Source organism: Dipteris shenzhenensis, chromosome 1, assembly GCF_047967505.1.
Source record: "Dipteris shenzhenensis isolate YYH24624 ecotype China chromosome 1, Dip_SZ_1.0, whole genome shotgun sequence".
Classification (NCBI taxonomy): domain Eukaryota; kingdom Viridiplantae; phylum Streptophyta; class Polypodiopsida; order Gleicheniales; family Dipteridaceae; genus Dipteris; species Dipteris shenzhenensis.
The window spans coordinates 45638509-45652943 of NC_141596.1; the positions used below are offsets into that span (position 1 = coordinate 45638509).

General features: G+C 41.9%; 1 protein-coding gene across 1 annotated transcript; it reads left to right on the plus strand.

Annotated features, from left to right (window-relative positions):
- The first annotated feature begins 6545 nt into the window (after positions 1-6545).
- On the plus strand, positions 6546-7836 carry LOC147905926 (small ribosomal subunit protein eS10z-like). Its single transcript, XM_087375663.1, has 5 exons — positions 6546-6653; positions 6755-6803; positions 6889-7171; positions 7287-7419; positions 7534-7836. Exons 1-5 carry the CDS (start codon positions 6651-6653, stop codon positions 7609-7611), a joined length of 546 nt encoding a protein of 181 aa, XP_087231789.1. The 5' UTR covers positions 6546-6650; the 3' UTR covers positions 7612-7836.
- Positions 7837-14435: the final 6599 nt, after the last annotated feature.

A 14435-nucleotide genomic window follows, 5' to 3' on the forward strand; every position in this document is an offset into this window, starting at 1 on the left:
AAAACTCCTCTGACCCATCTGTTGGAGAAACCCAATCTCCGCATAGTGCCCTCTAAGAAGGACCACTCCACCCTATCGTAGGTCTTCTCAAAATCCAAGACAAGGATAGCCATCGGCGGTTGTCACTCCTCCCTAGACCAATCCACTGCCTCCCAAAAAGTGAAGATGTTCTCCAAGATGCTATGCTCTTGGACAAACCCCATCTGTGTGTCGTAAATGGGAGGTTTGGTTGTGAGATTAGATACCGCCCAGTGGGCAGAAGACGATCCAAAAAGCTTTGGCTCGCCTTCAAAGGTGGGATAGGCTACAATTTGCCGACTAGTGTGTTGACTCGAATCTTGGGAGACGAAACGCTATTACCGGGCCACAACTACTGACCACACGGAAATAGAAGCGACCGAGACCGCGAGCAGTGCTAAGTAAATATGGGTCAATCGCGAAGTTGCGACGAGGGAAGAGAAAGATTTTTCTTTTCATACCCCAACGGATAAGTATTATGAACTAACTAGAGGGGGAGTAAATAAAAATGAGCAAATATGCAACTTGTGGAGTGGTAGCAGAACGCTACGCAGGTCCATCGGTGACCTACTGAGGCCGGCCCGGCCGTCACTCTTCTTCGTCGCTTGAGCCATATGTGAGGAAACTTGCACGTGCGGTTCTTTGAGGGGGGGAAGATTGAAAGAGCCTACCCTCTCGATCATACCATTAGTGATAACTTTGCTTTCCAGTTGGGAAGTGTCTCTGTCTTCTTTACTCCCTATATTTTTTCCATTTACTCCAGTAAGATGGGGCTGTAACTACAAGCTCAAGACATTGGCGAGGATCTTGTAAGTGATATCAAGCAGAGTGATCAGTCCCCACTACCAGATGTCTAACCTATCTCCCCCTTTTGGGATCAAAGAAATCCACCCCATGCTCAAGGACTGAGGGAGGGAGCCCGTGTCGAAAATCTCTTGGCATGCTAGTCAGAAAGGGGTGGAGATAATCTCCTAGAAGTTTTGGAAGAAGGCTGGAATCAATCCATCCTTGCCAGGACACTTCTGGGTTGGGAGAGCCTTGAGGGATTCCCAGAGCTCCTCATTCATGAAAGGCTCCTCCAGCCTGTTGCATAAATCCTGCGAGAGAGAGAGACACAGAGAGAGAGAGAGAGAGAGAGAGAGAGAGAGAGAGAGAAGAAGAAGAAGAAGAAGAAGAAGAATGTATTATCGTCCTCCAGGGGCCGACCCATGGGACCCATAAGCACAACAATACAAGTGTCTCCTTCCTTTTGTGGAAGGGAATAGGAGGGCAACTATTCTGAGACAGATTGTGTGATACAATATTCACGATATTTGAGAGTCTTGGCAATAAAAGGATAGAAGTAGACTTCTTCCTTGGCAGATCCCTCCCAGAGCTCTATCATGGAGTTCTTCTTACTAGATCACATGGACCCCCACGATACAAGGCCTCGACATGATCGTGACCCAGATCTAGTGACTCGACAGCTTAGACAGAGGGTTGATGCACAGATTACACTTGCTATTCAGAGTCGGAGCTTGGCCGACAAGGGTTATTGTAGCCCTTGTTAGGTGAATAGCTATGACTAGGAGACATCACAGGGTCACACTTTTCAGTAGCCGACAGCACTCTATCGCTGATTTCATGCCTCCCTTGCCTCATCCACCCTAATGTCCTGTTGATGATCATGATGATGATGAGATTGATATGTAGTCGACCACCTAACATGACTTTGTTGTATTTAGCACTATCATTTCACATTCTTTGCATTCTGCATTGGTATGGATGCTTGTTTAGTAGCTCCACCCTCATAGCTCGTTTGTACCAAGATCTTCACAATCTCATAGACACATCAGTCTTCCGAAACCTTTAACAAACTTTGTTTCTCTCTCTCTCTCTCCCCCTGTGGGGGTTAAAGGCCACTGTACCTTAACCCTGGCTACGTACAATACTCAAACACATATATATATGGATGACATAGAAAATTAGGGTGTTTTGCACCCACCAAAACTTGTGTGGCTCTCTCTTTTGGCTTTCTCCCTCTCTCTCACCTTCTTCCATTCCGCTTCCGTTGTTGAGATCTCTCAACTAGTATCAGAGTGCAGGTGTTCTAGCTGAGCCCATGTGTGTGCTTGGAGCCTAAAGTCTACTGTGCTGCAGCTATGTGGTGGGAGGAAGGAGAAGCTCCATTGTGTGACTTTACCTACATTCTGGTGTATAGAGACCTTGCAAAAACCTTTGGAAAGTTTCCTGAGTGTTTTTTTGCAAGCCTGCAGGTGGTTTTGGAGGAAAAGATGTTTTGTGATGATTTCCATATTCTTTGTAGAGGCAACCATTGCCTGCTTTTGGTGTCCATTGCACTTTGAGAGTTCAAAAACCCCTTCATTCTTGAATTTGGGATCATTTCATTGGATTTTTGACTCACTGTCTCTGCTTAAACGTTTTTTTTGCTTGTGTGTTGGAACTCAAGTTTGAAGCAACCATTTGTAGATCTGTCAGTTCCGGTGGACTCAGAAGGTCCTAAAACTTCTTTGTTGCTCATCATTTGCACTCCGGTGGTGTTTACAAACAAGTTTGTTTGCAAAAATGTTTTTTGGTCCATGTGTTGGGCCCGGTGATTGGGACCATGGTTTCCAAAACCGATTGTTCCATTGCATATCAGAGGCCCAAAACCCCTACCTGTTAGCTCTTGCACGATTCCATGGAGATTTGGAGAATTTTCGTCTCTATGAGATGCCAAATCATTTGTTTCTCTGTCAAAAGTCCATTCAAAGGTCCAAACCTTTGATTTCTTGATTACAAGTTGATTGCAAGGGTTGACTCCCCATTGTCCATTCATCGATTGGGATTTTGGAGTTGTGCCAGAAGGAGATCTTTGCATATTTTCTTGCTGAGTCCAATTATGTAGTGGCGCCCATGTTTTGAGGCATCCCAAGTTGTATTTTCACTAGCGATCATTGCCGTAGGGCCGTGATTTCTTGGATATGCCTTCACTCTTACCACACTTTCTCATAGGGCTAGGGGATGTTAAGCTGCTTGATCATCTGCTTGCTATGAATCCCATCTCATTCGAGCTATGTAGCAAGATGGCGATACGCCTAGGGGATAACATGAGGGAGAAGCCCCAAAAGGATAAATCCTTAGTTTCCTCTGATATGTCCCAAAGGATAAAGGATTCAACCTCAGAAGCAACTAAGGATACAATCATGACACCCAAGGTGCTAAATATTGAAGAGTTGGCCACAAATCTATTAAACAAGTTGAGGCAACAATGGAAGATAGAAGCATCAAAAGAGGCTCCTAGCAACCCCCATATATTTCCACAAAGAGATAAGATATGGTGTGGGGTATGCAATGGAAAACATCCCACTAAGGAGTGTGCTCGTCTTACAAGGCCAACAATTTGTGCCCATTATGTTCGTTGGGGAAATCATGATACACCTCAATGTCATTATCCTAGGGTCATTCCACAACCCATGAATCAACAAAGGCCACATCTACCATTGCTTACACTGCCTAATCCGTCCAATCAGGCACAATTGGCAATACAAGGAGTCACATCAGCCAATCAAGGGCAATCTACGGCACAAAATATTCCATTACCCCTGCCCTCAATGACCACCACCACGAATTAGTCTCCTGAATCAAGTATTAGTGGAAGAGCTACCTAGTGGTTGGGGAGACCCCCCAACCTACCTTTAGTGGGAACGACTATCCCCAATATGGTGACAATGCAAATCGGTCCAACATTATAAGTCCCTACATTATACAAGATGACCAATACATTTCAGTCTAGCAAACGGCACCGATTTCTCAAACAATGGGAGATAGAAACAAATTGACCAAGGTACAACCCATTCAATGCCATATGTATCAAGGGATACACCCAGCCAAACCATATAAGGGGCAGCCAATCACATGTGCGACAACGTCTAATACACCACCGCCATTGTGCACTGGGTGTGGTGTGGACCATCTTTTCAAGGAATGCCCGATGAGAAGACCATCTAAGACCACAAGCCTTAACTTGTTAAGCATTGAGAGAGGCCAAGTGTCATCAGTATCCTTGAATGTAATCACGAGGTTGAAAGCTATAGCCCTTAATAAAGAGCTTTGCAAACAAGCCAAAAGGGATAAAGCTAGTACGTCACAGCCTAGGGAGGCAACTGAATCAGCACGAGTAAGCACCAAGGGTGCAACAAAGATTGGGAAGGGACACAATAAGGTCATCATCCAGATGAAGACATGGCCTCCCTAGTAACATCATCTTCCTCTGGTGGTACTTTCTCAAATGGTAACAGCAACAACAAGCACCTACATGGGGCAAATGAGGGAATGATAAGGGCCTTAGTGCATGGCCAAGCCACAACACCTAAGGATCACAGTGAATATCCCAACCCATGGGTGGGGAAACAATGTCTCACCAAGGTGCAGAAATTGGTACACAAGTGCCAAAAGGAATGTGAGCAGAGGCTCAAGGCAAGCAAGAGTGCTGATACAACTCATCCAAGCCATGAGATAACCATGTGAGCCTTAAAAGCCTTGCAAATACTTGAAAGGGTAGATGAAGAAGGTGTGTCATGCCCTTCAACAGAGGGATCCACCCTAATGCAGCGGATGTTTGAAGAAGACCCCACCTTGCAACATGCAAGATGGAAACTACAGAAAGATGACTTTTGGAGGAGGAGAAAGATGAGTTTTGGAGAGCCTGCCTTCTTTGGAAGTAGCAGATGGAGTCTATGCCTCCATGATGTGATGCGAGCCCAAAAGAAATACAATCAGCAAATAAGAATTTGATAATTTTGTGAACTGCGACTTGAGATAATAAGCAATATGGGCAGTGCCAATAAGGCCACCAAAGAATTATGGGGCTATCAATAATACCTCGTTGGAGCCATTGGACATGCTATAGATAATCTAAGGCTTGCACTCTAAAAGAAATTGCTCTTTGTGAAAAAAATTCTTATCCATCAACTCTTTCTGAAACCAAGTCTTTGAATTTATCCAATTTCACCCTACGGGACCCAAAGATCTATGATCCCAACGTCGATGACGACGGTCCAGGTGCCCCTAATTCCCAGGCATTCACTATATTGGCAGACTAATGCTGAAGTCCCCCATCATCCTTCGTGACTCACTTCTCTCGGCGGCCTTGCAAACCTGGATCACATCATGCCACAACTCTTCTATTTGATAGATTATATGTAAACATCACAATCATGAACGTAGGAACAAAGAGGACACCTTTGGCAAATTGACATGGTCCATTGATTATCATCGGATTTCATTTATTGAAGACTTACCAGGCTTCCACATCGGCATCCTTAACATTGCTCCAATCACGGTGTAAGCAAAAGCTATTGGCCATGGATGATACCGTCTACTATCATGTAGAGCATATGCTCCCCGAGCTTAATGATTTGCAACAATGTGGTGTTTTCTCCACCCAAGATGAAAGAAATCCCCAAAAGACAATGATAATTCGATTTTACTAGTGCTCGACTATGATTGACATTCAAGTAATACGCCAGTATCCATTCGCGAGACTCATTCTTGGTGCTAATATTCTCGACGTTTATATTCTTGGCGCTTATATTCTAGGTGCACAGGGAAGGGTCCATTCCCTCATATCATAACTCTTTGGGGAAGGAAGCGCGTCACTTCCCCACCCACATTGTGTGGTTATAATAATTATATATTATATATTATCATACAAATATTTTCAATTGTTCATCCATTCAAAATTGCTTGTTTTCAATCTAAATTCTTACAAGATTCCTATCTGTTGATGCATGTTCTTGATGCGGTGGAGCAAGGAAATTCAAGCTGGATGCAAGTTCAAAAGATATCGATACCTTTATTCATATGATGCTACGCCATGTGACAATATTGTATAGACTTCAATGAAGATCCGTTATGAGCTCTTGTGAGTGTCGCCTTATTCATGTATTTGTTGGGCTTTAACACAAAAACAATATGGCCAAGTCAATAATAAATCACAACCCCTGACATTTGCAGGGAGGATCAGGGTCCTAATGGACCCTATGTCGTGTCTCATGTCCACATTTTAACTCATTCGCTTTTTTCCTTTAAAATTTTCATAAAATGCTAGGATTCAAGATAAGTTTGGAGTTAGTCGTTATGCCATTGATGATAGAAAGGTTGCCTGCCGCAACCTATTTCCCCTCCTTGACATATAGTAAGGGGTTAAGTATTAAAAAAAACACTAAGACATATGTTGCACACAGCAAGGGCGGAACGTGGATCAATTGCGCTATTGTTGCTGCTCCCCAAGAGGTTAGTTTAGGGGGGGGGGGGGGGATGACTCACCCACCCATTGATCCACCCTTTTGTTTTTGGGCCCTATAGAGGAGCACCCCAGGGGAGGCGGTGCACCAACGCCTGCTGAAGGCAGGCGACATGACTGGCCAATTCCATGTCTTGCAATCGCGACACGGATGTGAAGGGAGGGTGGTTGGGTGAAGTAATTCGAGGTGGTGGTTTGAACCCGAGATGTGAAGGCGAGTTAGGGTTTGGTTTTGTGGGGGGTGAGAGGAGGAGAAGAAGAAGTAAGGGCAATTTGTCCCTCTTTCTCTTTTCCTCACTTCATTGCAGCAGGTCCATTGCAGCAGGTCGTGCATCGCCTCTCCACCATGGTACGTACCTCGCCGCCTCCTCTCGATCTCTCTTCCTTGCTTCATTCATCTTCCATCTCTTCTCTCTTTCTTTTCCTAATCGTTTTTTCCTTTCCCTCCAGTTGATCCCCAAGAAAAATCGTGTCGAAGTTTACAAATACCTCTTCAAAGGTCTGCCTCCTTTGCCCCTTCCCTTTCCCCCTCCCTCCCTTCCCTTTACAATTTTACGCTTACCCCGTTTTCTGATGTGCCGCAGAGGGAGTTCTCTATGCTAAGAAGGACTACAACTTGCCCAAGCACCCCGAGATCGATGTCCCCAACCTGCAAGTAATCAAGCTCATGCAGAGCTTTAAATCCAAGGAGTACGTCAAGGAGAATTTTGCTTGGATGCACTACTATTGGTACTTGACCAATGACGGGATCGAGTATCTCAGAACTTACTTGAACCTGCCTTCGGAGATTGTTCCGGCGACATTGAAGAAGTCCACCAGGCCTCCTGGCAGGCCCATGGGCGGCCCTCCCGGAGACCGACCTCCCAGGTAAGTAATCGGGAATTCTTAATGTGGACGGTGAACCTTCAAATGTATGCAGTACTTGCCGGAGCATTTTTCAAATACTTATCCAGTTTCTGACGTCAACTTCTCTGGTTTGCAGAGGACCCCCCCGCTTCGATGGTGACAGGCCTAGGTTTGGGGACCGAGAAGGATATCGCGGAGGACCCCCACGTGGACCAGGTGGATTTGGTGATAAGGGAGGAGCGCCTGAGGGCTACCAGCCCTCATTTAGGGTATGAAACTGGCATTTATTGTTTGTAGAATATAAAAGGTTCCAGCATAATTGGATTTGTGTGTGAGTCCAGGGTGATAGCTACTGACTTGTCTTTTGCTAACGTGTCTTTTAGGGTCCTGGTGCAAGACCTGGATTCGGCCGAGGTGGAGGGGGATTCGGTGGTGGTGGACCTCCTGCGCTTACTGAGTGAAATTTTTTAATGAGCTCTACATGGTTGAAACCATTGATTTTGTAGTATGGCAAAGTGGGATAGTGAGGGTTTTCCAGAGATTTGTAAGGCTTTAGCTTTCGGATATTGCTACTATTGGGGAATGAAGATGGTAATTTGCATGACAAATGGACGCTAGAGTCATCTTATATCCCTTTCTTTAGTGTTAATCGTGTTTCTGCTAATTATCAACATTAATTTTGCATACGTATGTCCCCCAAAGTGAATGCTCTGCCAGATGGATTCTTTTGGAAAGTTCTATGGTCGTTTTGAATGTTTTTTAAAGATGTTGAGTACATTTCTGCAAGAAGCTTCAAAGTTCAGCATTGCAGGCAGATAATGCCAATCTTCCTAGGTTGTAAGTTGAATGCCAATCTTTCCTTCTCTTCGTGCATGGTTCATTTTATTGAATATGCTGTGATGTAATGACTATTTGCATGCTGGAAGGCTAGGCTTTGGGATATTTCCAATGGAAGGGATGCTGTGGGTTATGAAATCTTTGAGTCATATTTGTTACTGAAGTAAAGCACCAGATTTGGGTCGTTTAGTGAGTAGGGTTGATCTGTGTGTGTATCATTTTGGAGCAACCACTTCTAGCTACGTTCCTACAGTTAGCTTGTTTGACTTCTTGACCTATAGCTGTCCCCACTGCAACTTTTTGTTACAGACCACCATGTCAAAAAGATTGTAGAATGACAACATATCAGAAATGGAGGTAAAACACAAGCTATGGGTTCCAGTAGTTGAAATTATGGTTTATTAGAAAATTCCATCCTTCTTTTATGTAAGAGATGCGGTTTGAGTCTCTTTTTTCTTGTCCCTATAGTATCTGTCTCTTATTGGGAGTCACTGCTCTAATGCACAAATTCACAAGATTACAAAAACACAGAAAAAAGTAAATGCATGACAGCATTTGTGGGACTAAACCTCCACAAAATGATATCCTGACTCCTTTAGTCCTTGTGCAGCCACAGAGCTGATTTCTTGACAAAAGATGTTTGTGCAACTGTTTGTTTTCGAATGTACTTGCCGTATGAGTTTCGTGAAGATATAGTAGCCCCTGAATTGTCATGGCTCGTAGACCACACTACCAAACATCAGTGCAATGTATGAATTCTGAGTCGCCTAAATAGTAAAGTTGAAAAAGTAAGTGCTTGGGGTGATGATGGTGGAGCTGTAAGACAGCTTATGCGAGAATGGAAGAGCTTTAATAGGTGGCAGTGGTGTTAGCATGAACGAGATGAGCCAGCTCTTTAAAACATGACTCCTTTCTAAAACAAGCTCAAGTGATGCTTTCAGGCACACTGAGGGCGGTGACTGGTCTGCTTCTCAACACATATCATGTCTGCATGTCTGGGTTGGAGGGGTCGGCTCTGTATTTCATGGGCTGCATTTCAGGATGTGTATCTTCACCTATTGGGGAGGCTATATGCATCAGATAGGGTTTGAAATCAGGCAGCTAGTGAGGTATGAGAGACAGTTGTACTCAGTCTTCATAAGAGCCAGATAAAACTTTTGTGTCATCAGGTGGTTAGTGAGGTATGAGCAGTAGTACTCAGTCTTCATATGAGCCAGTTACCAAGTTTGTGTCAAGATGCCATTGCTCTTGTAGAACTTAGCAAACTCCTATGACAAGTAGTCTATACCATTGCACTTATCAAGCATTTGATCTTTCTTCCAAGACTTCCTGATTGAGGTTTAAGACCAAGTCTCCTTTTTGCTACTTCCATCAATGAAAGTAACCAAATATTTGCTGCTTGCCAATGTTGGCGACTTATGTGTATCCTATAATCTTTGTGAGTGGATCATGTGTCTTGATTCTCCCTTTGGTAGGAAAAAGTTCCTGGAGTTGCTTGCCATTCACAAATTTCCCGTTTGCTGTTGCATTGGAAGAACACTTCATGTAATGGAATTCAAGTGTGCGAGCCTTTGATGCAACTAGCTGGTTCATGCTAACTTAGTGTACCATCTCTTCTGCAAGAATTTCCCACTGATTGAACATTGTGCATTTTTTTGTTATGAAAGAGAAACTTGATCTTTAAGCACATTCTAGTGTTGATACATATATCAGTTGACAGGTATCTCTTTGAGATAATCAATAAAACCATTCTGTGGTCTGTAATGCCTTCGATTTGCAATTTACTGACATTAGCAAGCAAGATGAATGCTATTGAGTTGATCCAAGGGCTTAGGTTGTTTGAACCAATCTATTTTAAAGCTCATAGGCTTGGATGCTCCTGAGTCTATGTAGCAATTTTTTAAATCAGGCTGTCTAGTAGCCAAGCACATTGCTAGTGCCTTTTGAGATCTATAAAACATCTTGTTATCTGGATTGGCACCTTCAAATGCCACAATATTGTGGCACTTCTAAGAAAAACTCTTTTTGCTTGAGTTGTTTCCTCTAGCAACTAATTTTGAGTTTGATTGTTGTCTATGGTCACCAATCCAAGAGCCATGCATCCTCTTAAAACCTTTTTTACTGTTCCTGAGTTGGTCTATTGTCCACTGCCTCTGCCGTGTGTATAGTGCTGCTTTGGCTTGAATGTTTGATAGATGCCTTTTGGCTTTGATTTGCAATCTCTTGTAACATGAATAGTTATAGCATATCATCTTCGGCTTGTGTTGATGGCTTTGATTGTTTTGGTGGTATATTGAGTAGATCTAGCTCTGATTTCTTTTTGATGATTTTGTATCCCTAGGAATTTGATCATTGGGGATATGAAATGAATTTTGTTTTTGACATGAAGGCTCTTAGTATTTAGTGGCTCGCCTTATGCTTTATGGTGGGTGCTTTGTATACTAATTAAAATCTAATGAAATCATATGGAAGCCCTTTTACATGAAATGAGTTTGTCTGAGCCTTGAAATTCTTCTCGTTCTATGTCGCTGTTTCTGCAATTGTCTCATTTAGCAAGACTCGACAACTTCTTGTGGACTAGGAAGTTCTTTACTTTGCATTCTAGATGTGGCTGTTGTTCTTGTTGAAGATCATGGTTTCCAAGACTTGGATGTTGATTGTTAATGCCATCGTTGAATTCATGTCACTATCCTTGTTAGCTTGTAGGCTGCCATGTCTTAAATTATGGAGCTTACAATCACACCTTATAGGATTCTCTTTGAAAACTCTCTATGGAGATGTAGCTTGGTTTGAATGGGATTTTTGGCAAGATAGTAAACAAATGGGATTAAATATACTAAGATGATGGAGCTTTAAGAGACCAACAGGATAATAGGAAGAAAATCAATAGCATAGTAAAAGAAAAATCGAAGACAACTCTATGAAGAGAGTACAACTCCTTTGTAGAGATCCATGTTACCTCCTATAGAGGTCATGCCACATGGTTTCCATCTTTGTATGGTGTTCATTACTTTATACCCAACTCTATCGTCCTCTTATGTATTTGTCTCCTTCCTCCATGTCTTACTTATCTATCAATATATTTGTTATGCTCCATTTGTGCTTGTGTGTAGGTGCTTCTATTTGTCCAAGCCCATTGCATTAGCTTTGGGTGCATGGTGTAGGTTGTTGTTTCTAGATAGCTAGGTGATGGTGAACATTGCACTAAATGAACGCGGGTCATATGCAATGCAAAAAAATTGGTTGCAACGGGGTGCACGTTATTCAATAGGGGAAACAAAAGCAAATAAATTGGAAAGAAAGTGCTTTGTATTACTTTGCCTTTGTGGGCAATCGAAAGATACTGGCTCTTCGATTGCACACAAGTTGCACTGGCAACAATATGATTCTCATTCCCTATCATCTACAACTTTGTATACATGCCTTGGGTACTATCCACATGCAAACAATCATTCACACCTATTGTCAAAACAATTATGCTAGCGTCGAAATCTTTTAAGACTCTCTTGACATAACGGTCGAATCTATAGATGATAGGGCGCTGTCTTGCCTTACGTGTCTTAGGCAACACTCTTAGTATGGGTCGATGAAGACGATGTTTACTTGGATGAAGGCTCATTTCTCGATTCTCCTTGCGCTTCGCATGTCTCGGTCCTTCATTCTCCTACTTGCAGTTCGTTGTCCGTCCTTTGTTCATTTGCCTTAAGCCTTTTTTGAAACCTTGTGTCTTCATTCACGGGTTCAATATTACCCCAATTGATGCGCAAGCCGTGTCCTAACATCTTGGATCTCCCATTGCTGAGGCATATATCTTTGCTGAGTATTGGACATCTATAAGGACATTGGTGGCTTGTCGTATTCCCACATAGGTTGTATATTTGTGATGCTTCCAATTCAAAGATGCGATGCCTCTTATAGAATTGGTCCTTGGCCATCTTTAAGTTCCGATATTTCTTGCTATGGAAAGTATTTTATTTTAGTCAAGTGCGACTATGGCAAAGTATTCCATAGGAGTGCACCAGACGCAGCGCGGGTACTAATCGATGCTTTGTGCCGTTTAGTTGGGGACGCCTAACTACCTATGTTTTTGCCAGGCTAGGTGGTTAGTATTGTGGGTGATTCCATGTTAATACTAATGTTGCTAGTGTTACTGGTGTTATTGCAATTGGTCGCAAGGTGTGTATTTTGATGTCTGTATATCAAGCGTACGATTGTGTTGGGATTAGTTGGTGTGATGATTCATTAATTCATTGTCATAGCTAACACAATTGGTAGCTTGAGTACAGATGATGAGTTGGATAACGAGGAACGGAGATGGTGAAGGTGATTTGGATTGATCAAAGTATCTAATGGCTGTCAAAGGCCATGGGGCATATTATAAAGTTATGAATTTTAAGCCGTGGGCTAATTTATTTTATAAATTTTGGATGAGAGCATATTAAGCCTTGTGATATTTTAAGCTCGTGGAGCTATGTTGAGCAATCGCTCTAATTAAAGACAAGGGGTGCTTTTGGATGTATTATTATTGGCTCTTTGCTTTTTGGAATTAGAATTATAAATACTCTAGATGGGAAGCAAGAACCACCATCTAGGGGGGGCAGATTGGACCCCATGAAGTGTCACTCTCTCTTTCTCTTCTCTCCCCCACTTATTTCCTTGTTCTTGGTTTCTATGGTTTTGAATTTGTAAGCATGTTTGCTTTGAATTTTCATAACAGTGGTATCAGAGCATGGCTACGTGCCCATGGCTACGCGCTAGCCTGACTGTCGAAGACAAGCGGCATGATTTTCTCCAATCTAATGACACAGTCTTTCTCATAATGTTCTTTTTTATTGTTTCGACTACTTGATTGCTAGGTTTTGAGTTTGTATGCAAAAGTTATCAAAGATGCTTCGACAATCAACGCTATAATTGCAATTGACAAAAATGGCCGCGTTGGCTTGTTCAAAAGGTATGCGTCGGTTCTTTTGAGTGGTTGGATCAATATATTCGAACTTCAGGTAAGCAATTTATGGTTGTTTCTTTTCACTACGTACTATCAATGAATTAGTAGGAGCAGTCTTTGGATAGGAAGATGACTAGCCATGACCAAAGATGACTTAACCTTAGGGCATGAGGACAGTAAAGAATCATGTTCTTATATAATTAATTATATTTAAAGTAATAGTAGCATCATGATGTGATTTCAAGAATGGAAGTCGTATGAAAATCACAAGCCAGATGTCGCTCTCCTAAGGAAAAGACCATGGCTATTTAATTTGAAAGAAAGCAATAGGACTAAATTAAGAATCGAGAGCTGCAGATGAGACAAGGACAAATAGATGCACTATATGCATGCTATTGCTTCGATAACAATAGACAATTCCTCTTGTCAACGTAGTAGACACAAACAAGCATACAAGCGTTGTGACGAGACAGTCAAGGCATCTCTAGATACATCTTTTATCTTTCTTCTTTGCTTTACTTAATTGTTTTTTTTAAGTTGCATATGATGAGGTCACTATGAAAGAGAGGCTCTACAAGGAATCTCTTTTGAACCACAAAGTTATCAGACCGACGATTGAATGGGAAGCAAAAGAAAGTTGATTGGGGCTCAACCAAGCAAGCAAGATTTGGAAGGACAAAGGAGATATGTATCTATTCCCATATTTTTTGTTTTTCTATATTTTCATTTTTCTTACTCTTATTGAAATACTCATATAGAGACAAGAAAGAATGATATGGCGACAGAAGGGAACAATTGAATTTGAAGAAGAGTGATACATCAAATTTAAAATAGCATGAAAAAGAGAATAAAATATGATAGCCTATATGGGATCTAGGTTTTGTTATGAATAAATAAGCATGACTATGTGAGCTAAGAGTTTGTTGTGATTAAATAAGCACGATTATGTGCATTAATAAGGATAAGAAGACGTATATCCTATGGTATGCATGAAATAAGAAATACAATTACTTAGAGGTCTTGTATCCTCATAGCTTGCTTGAGTAGATGCCAATCCTAGCTCAATTGTAGATAACAAAACTATTATTGTGCGATACATATGGTATGCTTTGATAAAGTGTTCTACTAATGTGAACTGAATTGAAGAAAATTAAAGAGAAGAAAAATCATATGACATTTTTGCTAAGCAAGAGGGAAGGCATGATTGTTCGGCTTTTTGCTCTAGTAGTTTCTTTATGGAATTGCTTTTATAGATAATGAAAAACAGTTGGTATGTCAGATAATCTCTTCTATGTATTTTCTAGCATCTGAAGAAAATACATATTAGATCATTACTAGCTACCAACCTAAATCAGAAACTTTGACGTGGTCTTGCCATTCTTTTTCAGCATGATGACTAGGGGGGATACCCAATCCACATGATTCATCTCATATATGAATCCCACATCGATTTGCTTTTGGATTTTGTCTCTCACAATCGTCATGTGTTCGGGATTCATGGTG